Raw genomic sequence first — 16041 nt, 5'->3', positions numbered from 1 at the left:
AGGGATCCAGTCCTCGCGTGGATTAACCAATTCCCCCAGGCCAAAAAGGGTAGGGTAACGGCAGCTAGCAGAGCGGTGCGAGGTTTAAATGAGATATTGTGTGTCAAGTGCCTGGCTAGTAGGTGTCTAACGAAAAAAGTAGTAGGATCTAACAAATGTTAGATCCCTTCCCTTTTTATCACATAGTAATTGAGACCTCGCACGCAGCAAACCCAGGTTACATCTCGCTTAAACCCACACTGGGGGGTTAGGGATGAAAGTCCAACCACGTGTTCCAGGCAAAGCAGATGGTGAGTCACAGTGACAAGATCTGAAGCCAGGTTCGTGGGCGCCCCCGCGGTCCCAGCCATACAGCACCCAGGTGACTGGCTAAAGGCCACGTGTTCAGAACCTAGAACCAGGTCAACATCGAACCTGTCGCAGGGAGCATAACACTAAATCGGGACTGTTCTGGGATGTATGCAGCCCGCTGGGCCACCGGGAGCCAGTACCTAAACCTCTCTGCGCTTGTCTTCGTGTGTAAAATGGGAGCTCCAGTCCCCGTCTGCCCAGGTGGTTTTTATTTTCTTCACACTTTTCTGAGTGGCCAGATGTTCTACCACAGAGTAGTCAGACCACCACACAACACGCCGGATCAGTCTTCTCTGTGAGCACTCGCTCCTCCGCGGTAAACGCAGCGGAACTGCCCGGCGTGTGGGGGCTTGGCGCCCCACCCTTACCGGTAAGAGGGGGAAGCCACAGCCGCTCCGCGCTGCAAAGTTGGGAAGTCACTCGCGAACGCAGCGGGATTCTCAGCGCCACCCGCCCGCGCGCTTTGGAACCCCACCCGGAGCGAGAGGACGGGGGCGGGGCCGGGTCTGGGGGCGGGGCCTGACTAGGGGCGGGGCGGGGCCGGCCTGGGAAGACGGAAGCCCTGAGCCTATGGGTGGCGGTAGAACCCGGATCGCGGAATTCCACGTTCTTGGGAGCGGGGCTTCTGGAGACGGCGGGTGGGAAAACCCGGCGCCCGGAAGCCTTTGCTTTCTTTGACGCAAGGGCTCGGGACGCAGCCGCCGTCGGCCGAGCGCCCGGCGAGGAGCGACCCCAGACGGAGCCTTCGCAGCCGCGCCGCCCCCCGCCCCGTCTCCCAGTCTCCGAGCCTTAGTCTTCCTCGCCGCCCTCCTCGTGGCAATGGAGTGTCCACACCTCAGCTCAAGCGTCTGCATCACTCCGGACTCAGCCAAGTTCCCCAACGGCTCCCCGTCGTCTTGGTGTTGCAGCGGTGAGTGCGGCCCCGGGGCGGCCCTGCCGCGCACCCGAGGCCCCGGTCTCGCCCGGCCTGCCGTCTAGGGGCCGCGGGCGGCCGGCGCGCGGACCCAGGGTGGGGTGAGGGCGAGCCGGGCCCGGCGGCTGGGGAGGGGTACTCGGTGAGGCGGGCTCGGGCGGGCGCCGCGGGTGGAGCGGCGGCGGCTCCTTTGTTTCCCGCGGCCCGACGGCCCGGCCCGCTGAGGAGAGGCCCGAGAGGGGCGGGAGCCCGCGGGGGCCACGAGCGCGTGGGGGCAGCGGCGGGCGGGGGCCCGGGCCCGCGCGGCTCGCCCCCCGCCCCGCCCTGCCGGGGGGCTGTACTCACCCGTGTCGCCGGGTCCGGGGCTGTGGGGGCGGGTGTCCGGCCCCCACGCGGCGGCCGCACGTGTGGTGGGGCCCGGGTTGCGTCCCTCCTCAACCGCACGAGAAAAGCGCCGCTCACCGGGCGCAGCTTTGTTTGGGCTGCGGGGCGCGCAGGGGCCCTTCGCCGCTTCCTCCGCCCGGCTTCCTTTCGCTTCCCGGCAGGCTCGGGCAACTCGATCCACGCCAGGTGGGAGCCCTCAGCCCCGAGAGGCGCTCGGAACTCGGGCGGCGGAGGTTGGAGTCTTTCATCAAACGTGAAGGGTGAAGTTTGAAGACAGGCTGCGGGCTAAAAAGCTCCGGAGGCTGAGCCAGCAGCTGGTTTGGAAGGGCGGCTCGAGTTGCCTTTCATATCTTTTGGGTTGTCTGAAATTGCGTTAGGATTCCCGAATTCATGTGCTGTAGGACCGTTATTGGGTTTATGTACTGCTTTTGCGTTACTTAAGCATCTTAACTCCTTCTGTTGGGCTCTTTGGAAGCCCCAGTGCCCTCTTATTGTCTGCTCTAGCGACTTAGGATCGCACCAGCCACACTGCTTTGATTACTTCCTGGTAGGGCCCTGGTGCCGCCGCTAGAGTCTTTGTTTATTAGCTTTGAGATGATCAATGGTAGCTTGAGGTGTAGTGTAAAATTTGAATTGTGCATTTCAAAACCCTTAAGTTCATTTGAAGAAATATAGGAAAATGGCAATGGTACAGTTTGGATGTGTGACATTTATCATTGTGGTTTGGAGCTGGGAAGGTAGTTGAGAGAACGCTTTAACACTTTTGACAGGTTACTTCTTAAATGGTGATTATGTCCTTGGAGAAAAACATAGGCAACGCCACAAAGAAAAAGGTACTCTAGGGTAAGGACTAGAAATAACTGCGGTTTCTTGGAGCTTTCAGAGGTTTGATGCTTTTTCGTGCCTTTGTAAAGTCAGATGATCTTTTTCTGCATGATGCCTTTAAAGATTAACCAGTTAAATTGGTTTTACAGTGCAGTATTGCAGTTTTTTTATGAAGGTGCAGAAACTTGTACGAATTAGCTTTCACCTACAAATTTCTCTTCCACAGTGAATGTTGAGTATGGAAAAATAAATACGGTGTAGCAAATCGTTTTACAAATTGGTTGGGGGTGCATTAGCTATAATTGTAGCTATAGCTGTCTGCTATAACCTAACTTTTAATCCTCCCCCCCACCCGCCCCAGAGATTTGAAAAACAAAGGACCAAAGTAAACACTAGGAAAAGCTTATCACTTGAGGAATGGGGCTCTTGCTCATCTGTAGTAAACTTCAGGGGTACAAAGTGGACAGCACAGTTCTGGTTTTTTCTAGGTAAAATCACATCGAATTTAAAGATGGCCTCGCTGAGCATATGCATCTAAAAAAGAGGGACGCCTGGGTGGCTCAGTTGTTGAAGTGTCTGACTCTTGGTTCCAGCTCAGGTCATGAACGGTTCATGGGATCAAGCCCTGTGTTGGCCTCTGTGCTGACAGCACGAAGCCTGCTTGGGATTCTCACTCTCTCTCTCTCTCTCTCTCTCTCTCTCTCTCACTCACTCTCACTCTCACTCTCTCACTCTCACTCTCTCACTCTCTCTGCTCCAGTCACCCATCCCTGCCCCCCCCCCCCCGTGCTTGTGGGCATGCTCTCTATATCTCAAAATAAATAAACATTAAAAAAATTATAAAGGGGAAAGAGCTTATGCAAGTGGCAGATAGCCTGTTGTGAGTCAGTCTTGGCCTTTGTCAGTCAGGGAGTCCACTTGACTGTGGAAATAAGTGCAGAAAAATGAGTATCTCTTGAGGAACTGAAGTTAAAATGGAGCATAACTAACAGACTTGTGCTGATAACAAGAACAAAGTATTATGTGTAGCCTTAAAGATGGGGTGATTTCTCTCCCAGGAGGAGGATGGCGGTCTTTGCATCTTGAAACAAAATTTGTCTCTGACATTGCTTCACAAGGGTGGTTCTAGTCACATGCTTGGATTTCTAGAATCAATAAAGCTAGATTCACAACTTTATGTTTTTTTTCCTTCTGTCCATGTTTTGTGAATTGAACCCGTTTCGTATGGGCCTCCCATTTTAACCTGTTGTCATCCATTTGTGATATAATTTTCTGTTACTGTATTGAGCTTGATCTTGTTCTTGCCTGCCTGTTTCAGTGATTAAATGATTAGCAAATCTGTGAGTCCTTAACTAATTCATCATCTTGGAGTGTTATGTATTCTGGTATTTATTCTCTAACTCTGGAATTTATTTTCTTTCTTTCTTTTTTTTTTTTTTTTTTTTTTGGTAGGGGACCAAAAGGGTAGCCAGTGTGTTGAATAATGCTGTGACTGAGTATTGAGTCCGATTACATTCTTATTAAGGAGGGAAAAAAAATCCCTGTTTTGGCACTGGGACAATAAAAGTAATGCCCTCGCCTTGTTTTCTTTGGGAGCTTGCAATTACACCACAGTGAAACAGCCTTAAGGCAGCCAAGCACATTGCAAAAGGCCAACGTCCTAGGCTCTGTTAGCTAGCAGTACATCCTTGGACAAGTAGTTCTTTTTCTTTTGAGCATCACTTTGATTATTTCATCTGTAAAAAAAAAAGGGGGGGTAATACTTCACATCTACTTCACAGGTTGCTGCTAGGATGAACAAGATAATTTTTCGTGAAAGTGTTGGGAAACTCCTGTACACTAGGCAAGTAATAGGTGGTATTACAGCCAGAACATCTTTATAAATAGGAGTGTGCATACTTAAATATCTAAAGCCCCTTAAATAGGGCCTAGGACAGACTGGCTTTATGCTGAATTACGCTTTGCAAGGAGATATCTTACTCAACAAGATTAGGGTGTGTAAGAAGTAATTATATTTCAGCATTAACTTGAGCTTCTTATTTATGGAATAAGGCACTGTATGTTAGGTTATATAATTGTATACTACAGTGGTTCTCAAACTTTTTCTTCTTGGGACTCCTATATACTTAAAAACTACTGAAACCTCAGCTTTTGTATGGCTTGTATCTATTGATATTTGCTGTACTAGATATTAAAACAAAATTTAAATATATTTTAGTAAGTCATTTACAAATAACAGTAATAAACCCATTACCTGTTAATAGAAACAATAGTTTACATAAAATAACTGTACTTTTCAAAACAAAGATTTAATAAGGAGAGTGGCATTATTTTACATTTCTGCAGCTCTTATTATTGTCTAGCTTAATAGGAGACAGCTGCATTTTCGTATCTGCTTCTGCATTCAGTCTCTTGAGATACCACACATCATGTAGCCTCTGGAAAACTCCACTGTATGCTTGTGAGAGAATGAGGGTAAACAATAAAAGTAACATCTTATTATTATTTATGAAAATGGTTTGACTTCACTATACCCCTGACAGGGTTTTGGAAACTCTCAGGGGTCCAGGACCACACTTTGAGAATGCACTAGTAATATAACTATACTAACCGTGAAGGACAATTGCTCTAATAAAAAGCTTTAAAATATTAGATAAATCCTTAAGGCTAGCCACATTTATGTCTTTGTGGAGACTTACAGGGTTTTTCAAATATATTTGCTGGGAACGGATCCAGTTCTGTTGGGGTCCAGTTGTCCTGTCCTCTCAAAAAAGTTACAGTCTAATCTAGTTGGTGAGAGACAGGAAGCTAACAGGTTAGAAGATAAATCCATGTTGTGGTTTAAGGTAAATGTTGAAAATAGCAATTTCCTAATAAGGTAAAGGCTGATTTATGTCTAATCTTTGCTAAGGGCATTTCATTTTAAGTGAAAAAGTTTTAAATAAAAACTAGGACATTCTCTCAAGATCTTTGTTACGTGCACATACCAGATGTTATTTTCAGAAGCTGGAGGCTTGGGCATTTCTTACTTTTGTGGGTAAAATGACTGAACAAGTGGTAAAATACAGGAGAGAAAACACAAATTGTTTAAAAAGGTGCCCTAAACACAACTGTTTTAATAACTAAAGCCAAAGAATAAGCATTTGGACCTCAGGCGTTTGGATTAAATAAAATAGCCAGTTAAATTGGAGATAATTTTAATAGCATAGTCATGAGAATTTTCCCTGATTAATTCTTCAAAGAGCTGAGAATACCTCTTTAAGTTTCCAGTACACAGTTGCCCTCACATTATTCTACCCAAGAAAACTAAGTGTAAATGAAGTAAGTGTTCTCCAATTGGGGATGGACATTAGAGATACCCCCACCCGTTTTGAAGATCCGTTTAGTAAGAATAGGCACTAATTATTGAGTCCTTGACAGTGGTAATAAATTTGTGATTTTTAGTAAAGCTTGTGATAAATGTGAGAAATTACCTTGATCTGGTGATGGATTATCTTGTGTCATATTTCTCTTACAACCTTCATCTAAAGAAGACTCTTGGATGCCCAGTAGACTAAATTTTCTAGATAGGATCAGTCATTTGTTCATCCTTGAGTCGATTGTATTTTCTGCTTTTGGTAACTCTGTTTGAAGTACTTATTAGGTGCTTAGCATGTATATGAGACACTCAGTAAATATTTGCTTAATGAATGAAGGAATTTCTTCAACTTAAGATCATGGCTGGAATGGCCTTAAACTTTATGTTGAAAATAAATGCAGAGTGAACTTCTCCCCAGAATGCTTTCACCAGACCTCACTCCCAATATCTTAGTTTGTAAGGTATACTTTGTCTGGATTATGAGCAAATGGCCTTCTGCAATGTTGTTGCCACAGTGAATTTGTATTCTTTTGGCATTCTGTGTTTATAGATGGGAAGGTGGACATTTTAGTGTCAGTGTGGTTGGGGCAGTTCAAAATCAGTGGACAGGTGATGCTTTTCACATTAATTCTAGAGGCTAACATTTGAATTTTATATACTTCTCTGAAGAACTTAAACTTTGTTGGTAATATTTGTAAGCTTAAGTCAAATGTAATTGTCTTTCGAGTTTTTCTAGCAGGATTGCCCCTCACCCCCAGAACCTTAAACCAGCCTTAGCAAAGTCTCTAAATAATTGGTAGTAGATGTGAAATACCTAGAATCTAGTGTGCTTTGTGTATTTGCTTGGAGAGGCTGCAGTCTGGGCATTCAGCCTAACGTTTTGCTGTTGTGAAGTTTTGACACATTGATCAGAAGTTATTTTCTAAATAGTATTCTTAGTAGTATACAAAGAATATCCTTCATGTCCAAAGCAGAAGAAAGGATAGGGTTAAGAGGAGAATGTGAACTCTTTGTTTCGGTTTCCCGTTATTCATTTATTCTCAAAATAATTCCTTCTCATCATTATTTGCTTTTACAGCATTAGCCTTAGGCCTTTATAACATCCTACTTTTTAAATCATTTTAATATATGCAATTTCCTTCTTTACTGGAATTTAATAGATTCATTTTTGGATTGTTGAAACTAGATTTAGAAATACTTACGTTTGTAGTATTTGTAGCTCAGTAAGCAGGAGAGTAAGTAGTTTAGTTTGAGCTCAGTGAGTAATTTAAATTCCTGTTTTAAAAATTTAATTGAGTCTCTCTTCTATCAGGGAGTAATTTACATGTACATTTCCCCCAGCTTTGTTTTTTTCTTTCTTTTAGAGTTTTTCTCTCTTTCTTGAGCTATTTTATATATTTTTTCTTCTTCTTTTTTTTTTTTTTATATTTTTGGGAGACAGGGACAGAGCGTGAGCAGGGGAGGGGCAGAGAGAGAGAGAGAGAGAGAGAGAGAGAGAGACAGACAGACCCATAATCTGAAGCAGGCTCCAGGCTCCAAGTTCTCAGCACAGAACCCCACATGGTGGCTTGACCCCACAAATGACGAGATTATGACCTGAGCTGAAGTCTGATGCTTAACGGACTGAGCCACCCAGGCACCCCTATTTTTCTCCTTAAAAAAAAAAATACTATCCTTCGATTAACTGCAGTTTCCCACCTCCCTCCTTATGGGTTTGCTGTTCAGCCTAGGCATTGGAATAGAGTTGGGTAGGTAGTTTATCAGTGCTTGAAGTGGAAAATATATACAGTTTAATATATTTTAGTGTTTCATGTTTATTCATAGCTCCTTTAGACATGAGAGCAATTGCATTCTGGGTGTTTTAATAGAGCTTTCCTGGACAGATGGCTTAGAAGGAAGTACTTAGATTCTCAGCAGGGGCTAGTACTTTTTGGATGGTATATTTGTGATGAAGCTTACCTTGATTGACAGTTTAGAATGGTGAGAATAGCATTGATATTAGTAACAGCTTGTTCATCTTACCTAGAATTATTTTGTGCCAAGACCTCTCAAGATGCTCTGTGATTCATAGTAAGTCTAAATTGAGAATGTAGGTAAGAGTAGGTGTCTTTTAGATTGAAAGAAAATTTACCTAAAACTTGTTCATTGCAGTTGTATCCTGGAATCTTTTGGGGTTTGAATGCTTTTTAATTTAGAAACTTGTATGTAGAGATCATCTTTTAGCTGCTGTGAGTCTGCAGATGTTAGTATCTATAGTAATTCCAGATGTTTTCTCATCTATTAGTTTTACTGAGTAGGAGGAGAATGGAGAACAACATAAAGTAACTTCAAAGAAGATTGCTAGCGTTTAATCCTGACTAATTTAATTAACTGCCCATCCTTGTAGTTTTTCCTGTTTTATGGATTGTGAAACTGAGACAAAGATTAAGAGAGTTGCTTAAGATGCTTGGGGGTATTAGAGATAGCCCAAAGCTTAGATTCAAATACCATTCAAACCATACTTTCAGCTTGCCTTTTAAAAAGCAGGGTCTTTATTTTGTCATCCAGTAACTTAGTGCTTAATAATTTAAAGGATTTAAAGTGTTTGGAAACATACTGGAAATAATTCCTTTGAAGATTTTTGGCAGAAATATGTTTTAAATTCCACATTTTGAAAATAATTTATTTTAAAATTCTGTATTTGATTAGCCTTTCCTCTCCCTGTTTATTGATTAAAGTGCAGACAAGTTGGAACAAGATTGGTAATGTGGTTGGAAGAAACTGCTGTTTTTGAATGTCTTAACTTCATTACAGTTCAGATCTAATTTTTTTTTGTTGTTGTCTGAAATTCATATTACTTTAGTACAGATATAATAAATCAGCCTTCTCAACATAGCAATGGATAAAATGCAGTTAGCCTTTGGTTATTTTTAAAATGCGCTTCTGTTCTTCCGGCACCTAGGTGGCTGGGGTGAGCATCTGACTTCAGCTCAGATCATGATCTCACATTGTGTTTGTGAATTTGAGCCCCACATTGGGCTCATTGGCTCACTGCTGTCAGCTCAGAGCCCACTTCAAATCCTGGTCTCTCTTTCTTTGCCCCTCCTCTGCTTGTGCTGTCTCAAAAATAAAAATAAAACATTAAGAAAAAATAAATGTGCTTCTGCTCTTGAAGTTGTCCTTCTCATTTTTAATTTTTTTTAATGTTTATTTATTTTTAAGAGACAGAGAGAGAGAGCACAAGTGGGGAAGGAGCGGAGAGAGAGGGAGACAGAATCCACAGCAGGCTCCAGGCCCTGAGCTGTCAGTGCAGAGCCTGACATGGGGCTCGAACTCATGAACTGCAAGAGCATGACCTGAGCTGAAGTCGGCAGTTAACCACCTGAGCCACCCAGGTGCTCCAAGTCCCTTCTCATTTTTAAATTTTGTTTCTGGTAGAGGAGATTCTTTTTGGAGGTGGTTTTCATATGGGGTAGGGGAGATAGGGAATTCTTAAGATATGAAATTTTGCTTTTGCTTCTGGTAGCTCAGAGGTTTTTTGAATTTTTGCTTTTAGGCCAGTGTACTTTGTAGATTCCACTTAGTTATGGTCTAAGATTTTCCAGTTGTATTTCTTATAAAGGTTAATTATAGTTTTTAGACTACAAAGATTAAAACAGATTTCCCTCTCGTAAATATTGAAAAGTATGTATGTGTGTTATTTACAGATGTATAAAATGCAGATGAACTTAGGCCATTTCAGATTTTGAAAACTATTGTTGAAATTAAACTTAGACATTGAAGTTTATAGTTGTCTTAGTGTTTGTGTTAGCTAAATGCTTCATGATTAATAAATACAAGGTGGGAATTCAAAGTTTATTTTTACAATATGAACTAGCTTGTATCTTTGAAAAGATATAACCAACTGGTTTTTATGTGAAGACTTTGTACTTTGCTTTAGGATTGAATAGTTCTATGAGTGGGCCGTTTTCCATCTTGAGTAGACATTCAGTCCTGATATTTTTTCTAGTTAGGTTTAAGACAGCTTTGTAAACATCTGTTTGCCTGTTTATCCTTGACCTACCCTGAAGACTCTTCATTTTATAGACTGTTCTTGTACTATCTCATCATCAGAAAGAGCAGGCTGGTGATTAACTGTCATATTCCTACAGGTTTAATTTAACTGCTTGTAAGATACTACACTTATTGTATAATAATAGATTATTGTTCATTCCTTTGTTTTGAACATTTGTTGCACAATATTGGGATGGTAATGTTTTGGTCAAAGTTTTTGAAGATCATACTGAAATTTCAAGGAAACAGTTTTTGCTGTAGAATGTTTTGGAAAAAATGATAGATAACATGTTAGAGAAATGCTTTAATGTAATATTTTTTTAAAAAAAGAGCTTCTATTTAAAACTTAGAGTTAGTTGCTGGCGTGGCTGTGTGGCTCAGTCGGTTAAGTGTCTGACTGGCTCAGGTCATGATCTCACAGTTCACGGGTTTGAGCCCTGTGTCAGGCTCTGTGCTAACAGCTCAGAGCCTGGAGCCTGCTTTGGATTCTGTGTTTCCTACTCTCTGCCCCTACCCCCCTCACAGTCTGTCTGTTTCTCTCTCAAAAATAAATAAACATCCATCAATCAATCTGTCAATCATTCTTAGAGTTCTTGGGTCCAGTACTTAGGTTATTGATTGATAATCTTTTAATTTTAATGCCACACTGTTAAACGTCCTTTGATTTATTTGAGATTAACTCTAGCTTCCACTTAAATTATTTTGAATGTTACGGGAGCCTGGGTGGCTCAGTTGGTTGAGCCTCTGACTTCTGCTCAGGTCATGATCTCATGGTTTGAGGGTTTGAGCCCCGTGTTGGGCTCTGTGCTGACAGCTCAGAGCCTGGAGCCTGCTTCAGACTCTGTGCCTCCCTCTCTCTCTTCCCCCTCCAACTTGTGCTCTGTCTCTCTCAAAAATAATAAATAAATATTAAAAAATTTTAAAGTTATTTTGAATGTTAATTGTGAGATGTGTTAACATTGGAGAAATTGCTCTGCACCGACTAAGGACTCAAGTTTTACCTTATGGGTGTGCAGTAGTTGCCAGACGTCAACATTCATGACATGAGAGTTTAACTTGAGAGCTTTACTACATCAGTTACATTCAGTTATTTTAAGTGTTTTGTTTGTTTGTAGTCTTTTTAGAGCCTCATTTAAAAACATTTTTTAGGCTTTTGTGGGTTTTTCTTCTTTGAACAACTAATAGATATTTTGGGGAAATGTGGGTCAGATTTTAGATTTGGGTCTACTATTTTTTAAAAAATTCCAACTCTTGTTTTTTGTTAAACAATTAGAACAGCTGTTGGAGTTTGCAGGTGCCTATTTTCTGTAATATTTGGTATCTAGCCCCTTAGGCAGAATATAAGTATGTGCCCATTTTATAGTTTTTCTTTCCATTTTTTCATAAATAGTCACACTGATTTTTGGAGAATGAAGAGATTCCCAGCATACCAGTAAATACAAGTGTGGTGTTCCCCACCCCCACCCCTTTGTGCTTTACTGCTTTCCTTTATTATGTAACCACAGAAAACTAGGAAGAGAATTATACAATGCAGATATTAAACCTGTTCTCTGAGTAAAGTCTTTGACAATGGGAGGTTCTTAAACTTCTTACTTATTTTATTTATTTATAAATATAAATTATAAATATTCATATATGTACACACGTATATATATGAGTCTTGTATTGCATATACTTGCTCTTTTGAAATAATAGTTGTGTGGTGTTTATATTTATGACCTGATTGTTTTCTTTTGAAGATCTCACTGCCATTGGATTTGCTTACTCAGTTTATTGGCAAAAGCATGGAATAGATTAGATCTTGCTATGTGAAATAAATGGAAAAATTGGATGTCAGAATTACTTTTTTTTTTAAATGTTTATTTATTTTTGAGAGAGAGAGACAGAGCACAAGCGGGGGAGGGCAGAGAGAGAGGGAGACATGGAATCTGAAGCAGGCTCCAGGCTCTGAGCTGTCAGCACAGAGCCCGACGCAGGGCTCGAACTCACAAACTGTGAGATCATGACCTGAGCCGAAGTCAGACACTTAACCGACTGAGCCACCCAGGTGCCCCATCAGAGTTATTCTTAAGTGATGCATGGCTTTTGTTTTCATTCTGCATAATCTGCTTCATAGGGGAAGTTATTTTTGAAACGATATAAATATAAACTCTTGGTGATTTTTCTGTAGTTATTTGTGTCTGGTCTTCCAAAGGCAAAAGTGGCCCATTTTGACTCTAGATTTGGTAATCTGCTTCGGCTTTAGTAGTTTTAATCCTCCTCCCCACTACCCTTTCCCCTCATTTGGAGGTAGGGGCACAGTTCCAGCAGTTAGCTGAAGGCTGGTAGGGTAGATGTAGCATACATAATAGCTTCATTAGGTTTTTCACCAAAATAGGTCTGAAGAAGTCAGAGTTTGTGATAGAATGACTAATAACAATTTTATTTAATGCATTACTGTTTGGGGGCTTATATAGTTTCACATACATTATTTCCGTATGTTGTTTGCATTTGATGTTGAAAAGTGATTACAGAAATTTCAAAATAGATTAAAATGCTTGAGCATTTAATCTCAGGTGAGGGGACCAGCCTTATGGATCAAAATTTGCTTCTATGTGGGAAGTCAGCAAGACCAGATGCCCTCTCTTTTCTAGCTCTGTAGGTAACTGGATCTGCTAACATATAGATGACACGTTTTGGCCAGTTTTGAAATTATATTCTCTAGTAAAAACCACATACAATTAGCTCTGCAAATTCTACTTGTAGTATATAGGGAATTCACTGTGTGCCTAACACACCTCATATGATAAGTTGCTATTGTAAATTTTATGTCATGTAAGAGATTAAAAAAAAATTTTAATTCCAGTATAGTTAACATACAGTTTTATATTAGTTTCAAGTGTACAGTATAGTGATTCAGCAATTCCATACATCACTAAGTGCCATGTAATAACTTTTAGACATGCTTTTTCTTAAAGATGAAAAAATGGTTTGGGCAGTTACATGAATTGATAGGACTTTATCAATTTACCTTTTAAAGATTAATTCATGTTTTCAAAAAGTAATACATGTACATAATTAAGTCATAGTAGCCAAAGGTTTAAAACACAGCAGCAATTTCCCTCCCCTCTGCCCTCAATTTTACTGCCATAGACAACCACTTTAAGGTCCATTTAGTTTTCTCTCTCATGCAGGTAAATACCTGTATACTTCTAAGTAATACATTGTTATTTCTTAATTTATTGCTTTTAGGCTTTATCTCTTGACATCTTGCTCTGGTAAATGGGGACACTAGTGTTTGTTCCACCCTCCTTTCTGCCCATTTTTGCATTTCTCAATATAGTTAGAGTACAAGTTTTGGTTAATATGGAGAGTACTTTTTCTTTCTTGTCCAGAATTTTATTTTTCCTTGAGTTAATAATTGCCTTTCTTAAAAAATTTGCCTTCTACAAAATTTCTCCCAGATTTACTTCTGAATTTGTCAAATGTCTATGAATATTGTTTTTCAAGCACTTAAGCAGACAATCTCTTAGTATTATTATTTTTTTTTCTGAAGACCTCTTTTCCAGGGCCTTCTTGCTCCTATTTGAACAGATTGTTCTCTAGGCCTACTGTGCACTTTTTATCCTATTTTATCCTATTATTCCCTTGCTGTTCTCTTGTCACTGAGATCTCCCATTTCCTGGATCCCATTTCTTTTTCTTTCTTGGTTTATTAGACTTTTGTTGGAGTATGTTATACAGCCCCCTCCTCATAGAAGGCAGATTTTTGACCCCATGCAAGCCTGACACTTTTATTCCACCTTCATACTTGATTGCTTGACTGACTATAGACTATTAGTTAGAAAAGATTTTTCTCTGAGAAATAGGAAAGTGTTTCTTTGTTTTTAGGCTTCCAGTGTTGCTGTTGAGAAACCTGATGCCTTTCTGATTATTAAGACTTCACATAGTGTATATCCTTTTATTCTTTTTCTGGATGCTTCTAGGATATTCTTTTTATCCTTAGTGTTCTGAAATCTCAGAGTGATATGTGTTGGTATGGGTAGTTTTTCTTTTATTGTGATGGGTACTGAAGGGGCCTATCAGTGTCCGTGTTTGATAGCATACTTATCTTCCCATACTCATATCTCTCAATTTGTTCTTTTTCTTTCTGGAACTCCTATTAATTGAATGTTGGTTGTCCTGGATAGAACTTGCAATTTTCTTATCTTTTTATTTCTTTGCCCTTTGGCTCCAGTTCCTGAAATATTTCCTTAATTTTTTCTTCTATCCTTTTTATTGAATTTTGGTAATCATATTTTTAATTTTCAAGAGCTTTTTCTCGTTTTTCTGACCATTGCCTCTTCATATATCCTTTTGCTTTTCTGCAGTATCTTCTATTACTCCAGAGTTTTAGAATTTGTTTTAAAGTTTTTCTGTGCTTCTGTGCCCCAACATTATTTGTTTCCTCTGGATTCCTCTTGTTCGTTCGTTCTTCCTTCCTTCTCTTTCTTTCTTCCTTTCTTCCTTTTCTTTTCTTTTCTTTTCTTTTCTTTTCTTTTCTTTTCTTTTCTTTTCTTTTCTTTTCTTTTCTTTTCTTTTCTTTTCTTTTCTTTTCTTTTCTTTTCTGTAATTTCTGTGCCTAACATGGGGCTTGAACTCATGACCCTGAGGTCCAGAGTTGCATGCTCTACTGCCTGAGCCAGCCAGGTGTCCCTTTCTTTTAAAACGATTCAGACTAGGGGTTTTTTCAAGGATTTGTTTAATCTTTGTCTGTCTGTCTTCATACAAGAGTGAGGCACTAAAAAGTTTCGTGAGTTGATGGGGCTTGTTTATATTTGGCTTTGCTATGAGGTAAGGGGAACTTTTTTCATTGGAGGTGACACTGAAGATGTCTCTATGAGAACTTTTTTTTAGCTCTATTCAGTTTTTCAGTTTTCCAGTTTTCCCAGGCTATACACCTGGCCACGAATGTTCTGACATCAGGGTGTAGGAAGTTTCATGATTCAGTTGTTCCTTACAGACCTTAGATCCATTGTTTTCAATCCTGTCCTTCTCCTGCTGTCTGCTGTGCCTAGTGTCCCTGAGCCCAGGGCCACCTCCTGTCTGCATTCTTTTCTGCTGGCAGTTAGGTTGTAGCTTCCTTTGCACTACTAAGATTCTTAAAGCTCCTCTAACTTCTTCCTGACTTCCGAAAACATGTTGAAATCTTTTGTGTGCTTTGGTTGCCTCACATGTTCTCTTTATCCTTGTGAATTATTATCAGTTTAATTCCTTTTTTGTCATTTTAGTGGGATGTTAGGAACAGGAGATTAGAGAGAAGTTGGTCTGCCATGTTTAATTTGGTGTCTATTTTTAAATGAAATATTTTAAATCTGTTTTTAGGGCAAGATCTTTGTCCTATCAAAAATGGATCTTACTAATTATCATTCAGATAGTTAAATCACTGAGACTGAACTTTGGCCTTACTCTATTTGAGTAAAAATTCAAACTCAGATTTACCTTCTCTGATGGACAGAGCAAGATATTGTTTCTATTAGAGTCAGCAGAAAAACTAGGTAGACCAGAGGGGATTTTTGACTCTGCTTAGGAAACCAAATCACACGCCAGACTTTGAATATGTAAAAGAAAGTTGTAAGGTCCTTTGGACTACTACATTTAATATGTTGTAATATTTTTACTGGATTAGTTCATCATCAATATAGTGGAGTTAATGCTGGGTTCATAAAACTCTTTGGCTCTGCGCATTGGTAATTTAGCCTTGTTCCTTGTGTTTTGGTATTTAAAAAAAAAGTGTGTTCTTTTTAAATTAATTAACTTTTTAAAAGTTTATTTATTTATTTTGAGAGAGAGAGAGAGAGAGAGGGAGCAGCAGAGAGAGAGGGGGGAGGACAGAGGATCTGAAGCCAGCGGACTCCTTGCTGACAGCAGAGAGCACAATGTGGGGCTCGAACCCACAAACCATGAGATCATGACCTAAGCCGAAGTCGGATGCTTAACTGACTGAACCATCTAGGTGCCCCAAAAAGTGTGTCCTGAATTGGAAATAAAGAATAAAATTTTTTTAATCTCCCAAAACTTGTATTTTGATATAATTCCACACTTAAAGACACATTGCTAAGAATAGTACAAAGAACTCCCATGTACTTTTTTTCCCCCAAGTTTTTATTTAAATTCCAGTTAGTTAACATACAGTGTAATACTGGTTTCAGGTTTAGAAT

The 16041-nt window shown here is 40.3% G+C and overlaps 1 protein-coding gene across 10 annotated transcripts in view; it reads left to right on the top strand.

The window, feature by feature from the left end:
* The first annotated feature begins 583 nt into the window (after nt 1–583).
* The window catches only part of USP3 (ubiquitin specific peptidase 3), a 103568-nt gene continuing 88110 nt past the window's right edge, over nt 584–16041 (top strand). For 6 of the 10 annotated variants that reach the window (XM_023255240.2, XM_023255239.2, XM_023255235.2 and 3 more), the window contains exon 1: nt 1032–1261. In XM_023255240.2, the coding sequence (XP_023111008.1) occupies nt 1171–1261 (91 nt within the window). In that variant the 5' untranslated portion in view covers nt 1032–1170. Of the gene's footprint in view, nt 722–1031; nt 1262–1692; nt 1835–16041 lie in introns of those variants that run through there. The other 4 variants (XM_045059184.1, XM_019832285.3, XM_045059179.1 and 1 more) reach the window with 3 other exon arrangements.

This window comes from Felis catus, chromosome B3 (genome assembly GCF_018350175.1).
Source record: "Felis catus isolate Fca126 chromosome B3, F.catus_Fca126_mat1.0, whole genome shotgun sequence".
NCBI classification, from domain to species: Eukaryota; Metazoa; Chordata; class Mammalia; order Carnivora; family Felidae; genus Felis; species Felis catus.
The sequence above is the reverse complement of the archived record's forward strand: the minus strand, read 5'-3'. Positions and strand labels throughout refer to the sequence as shown.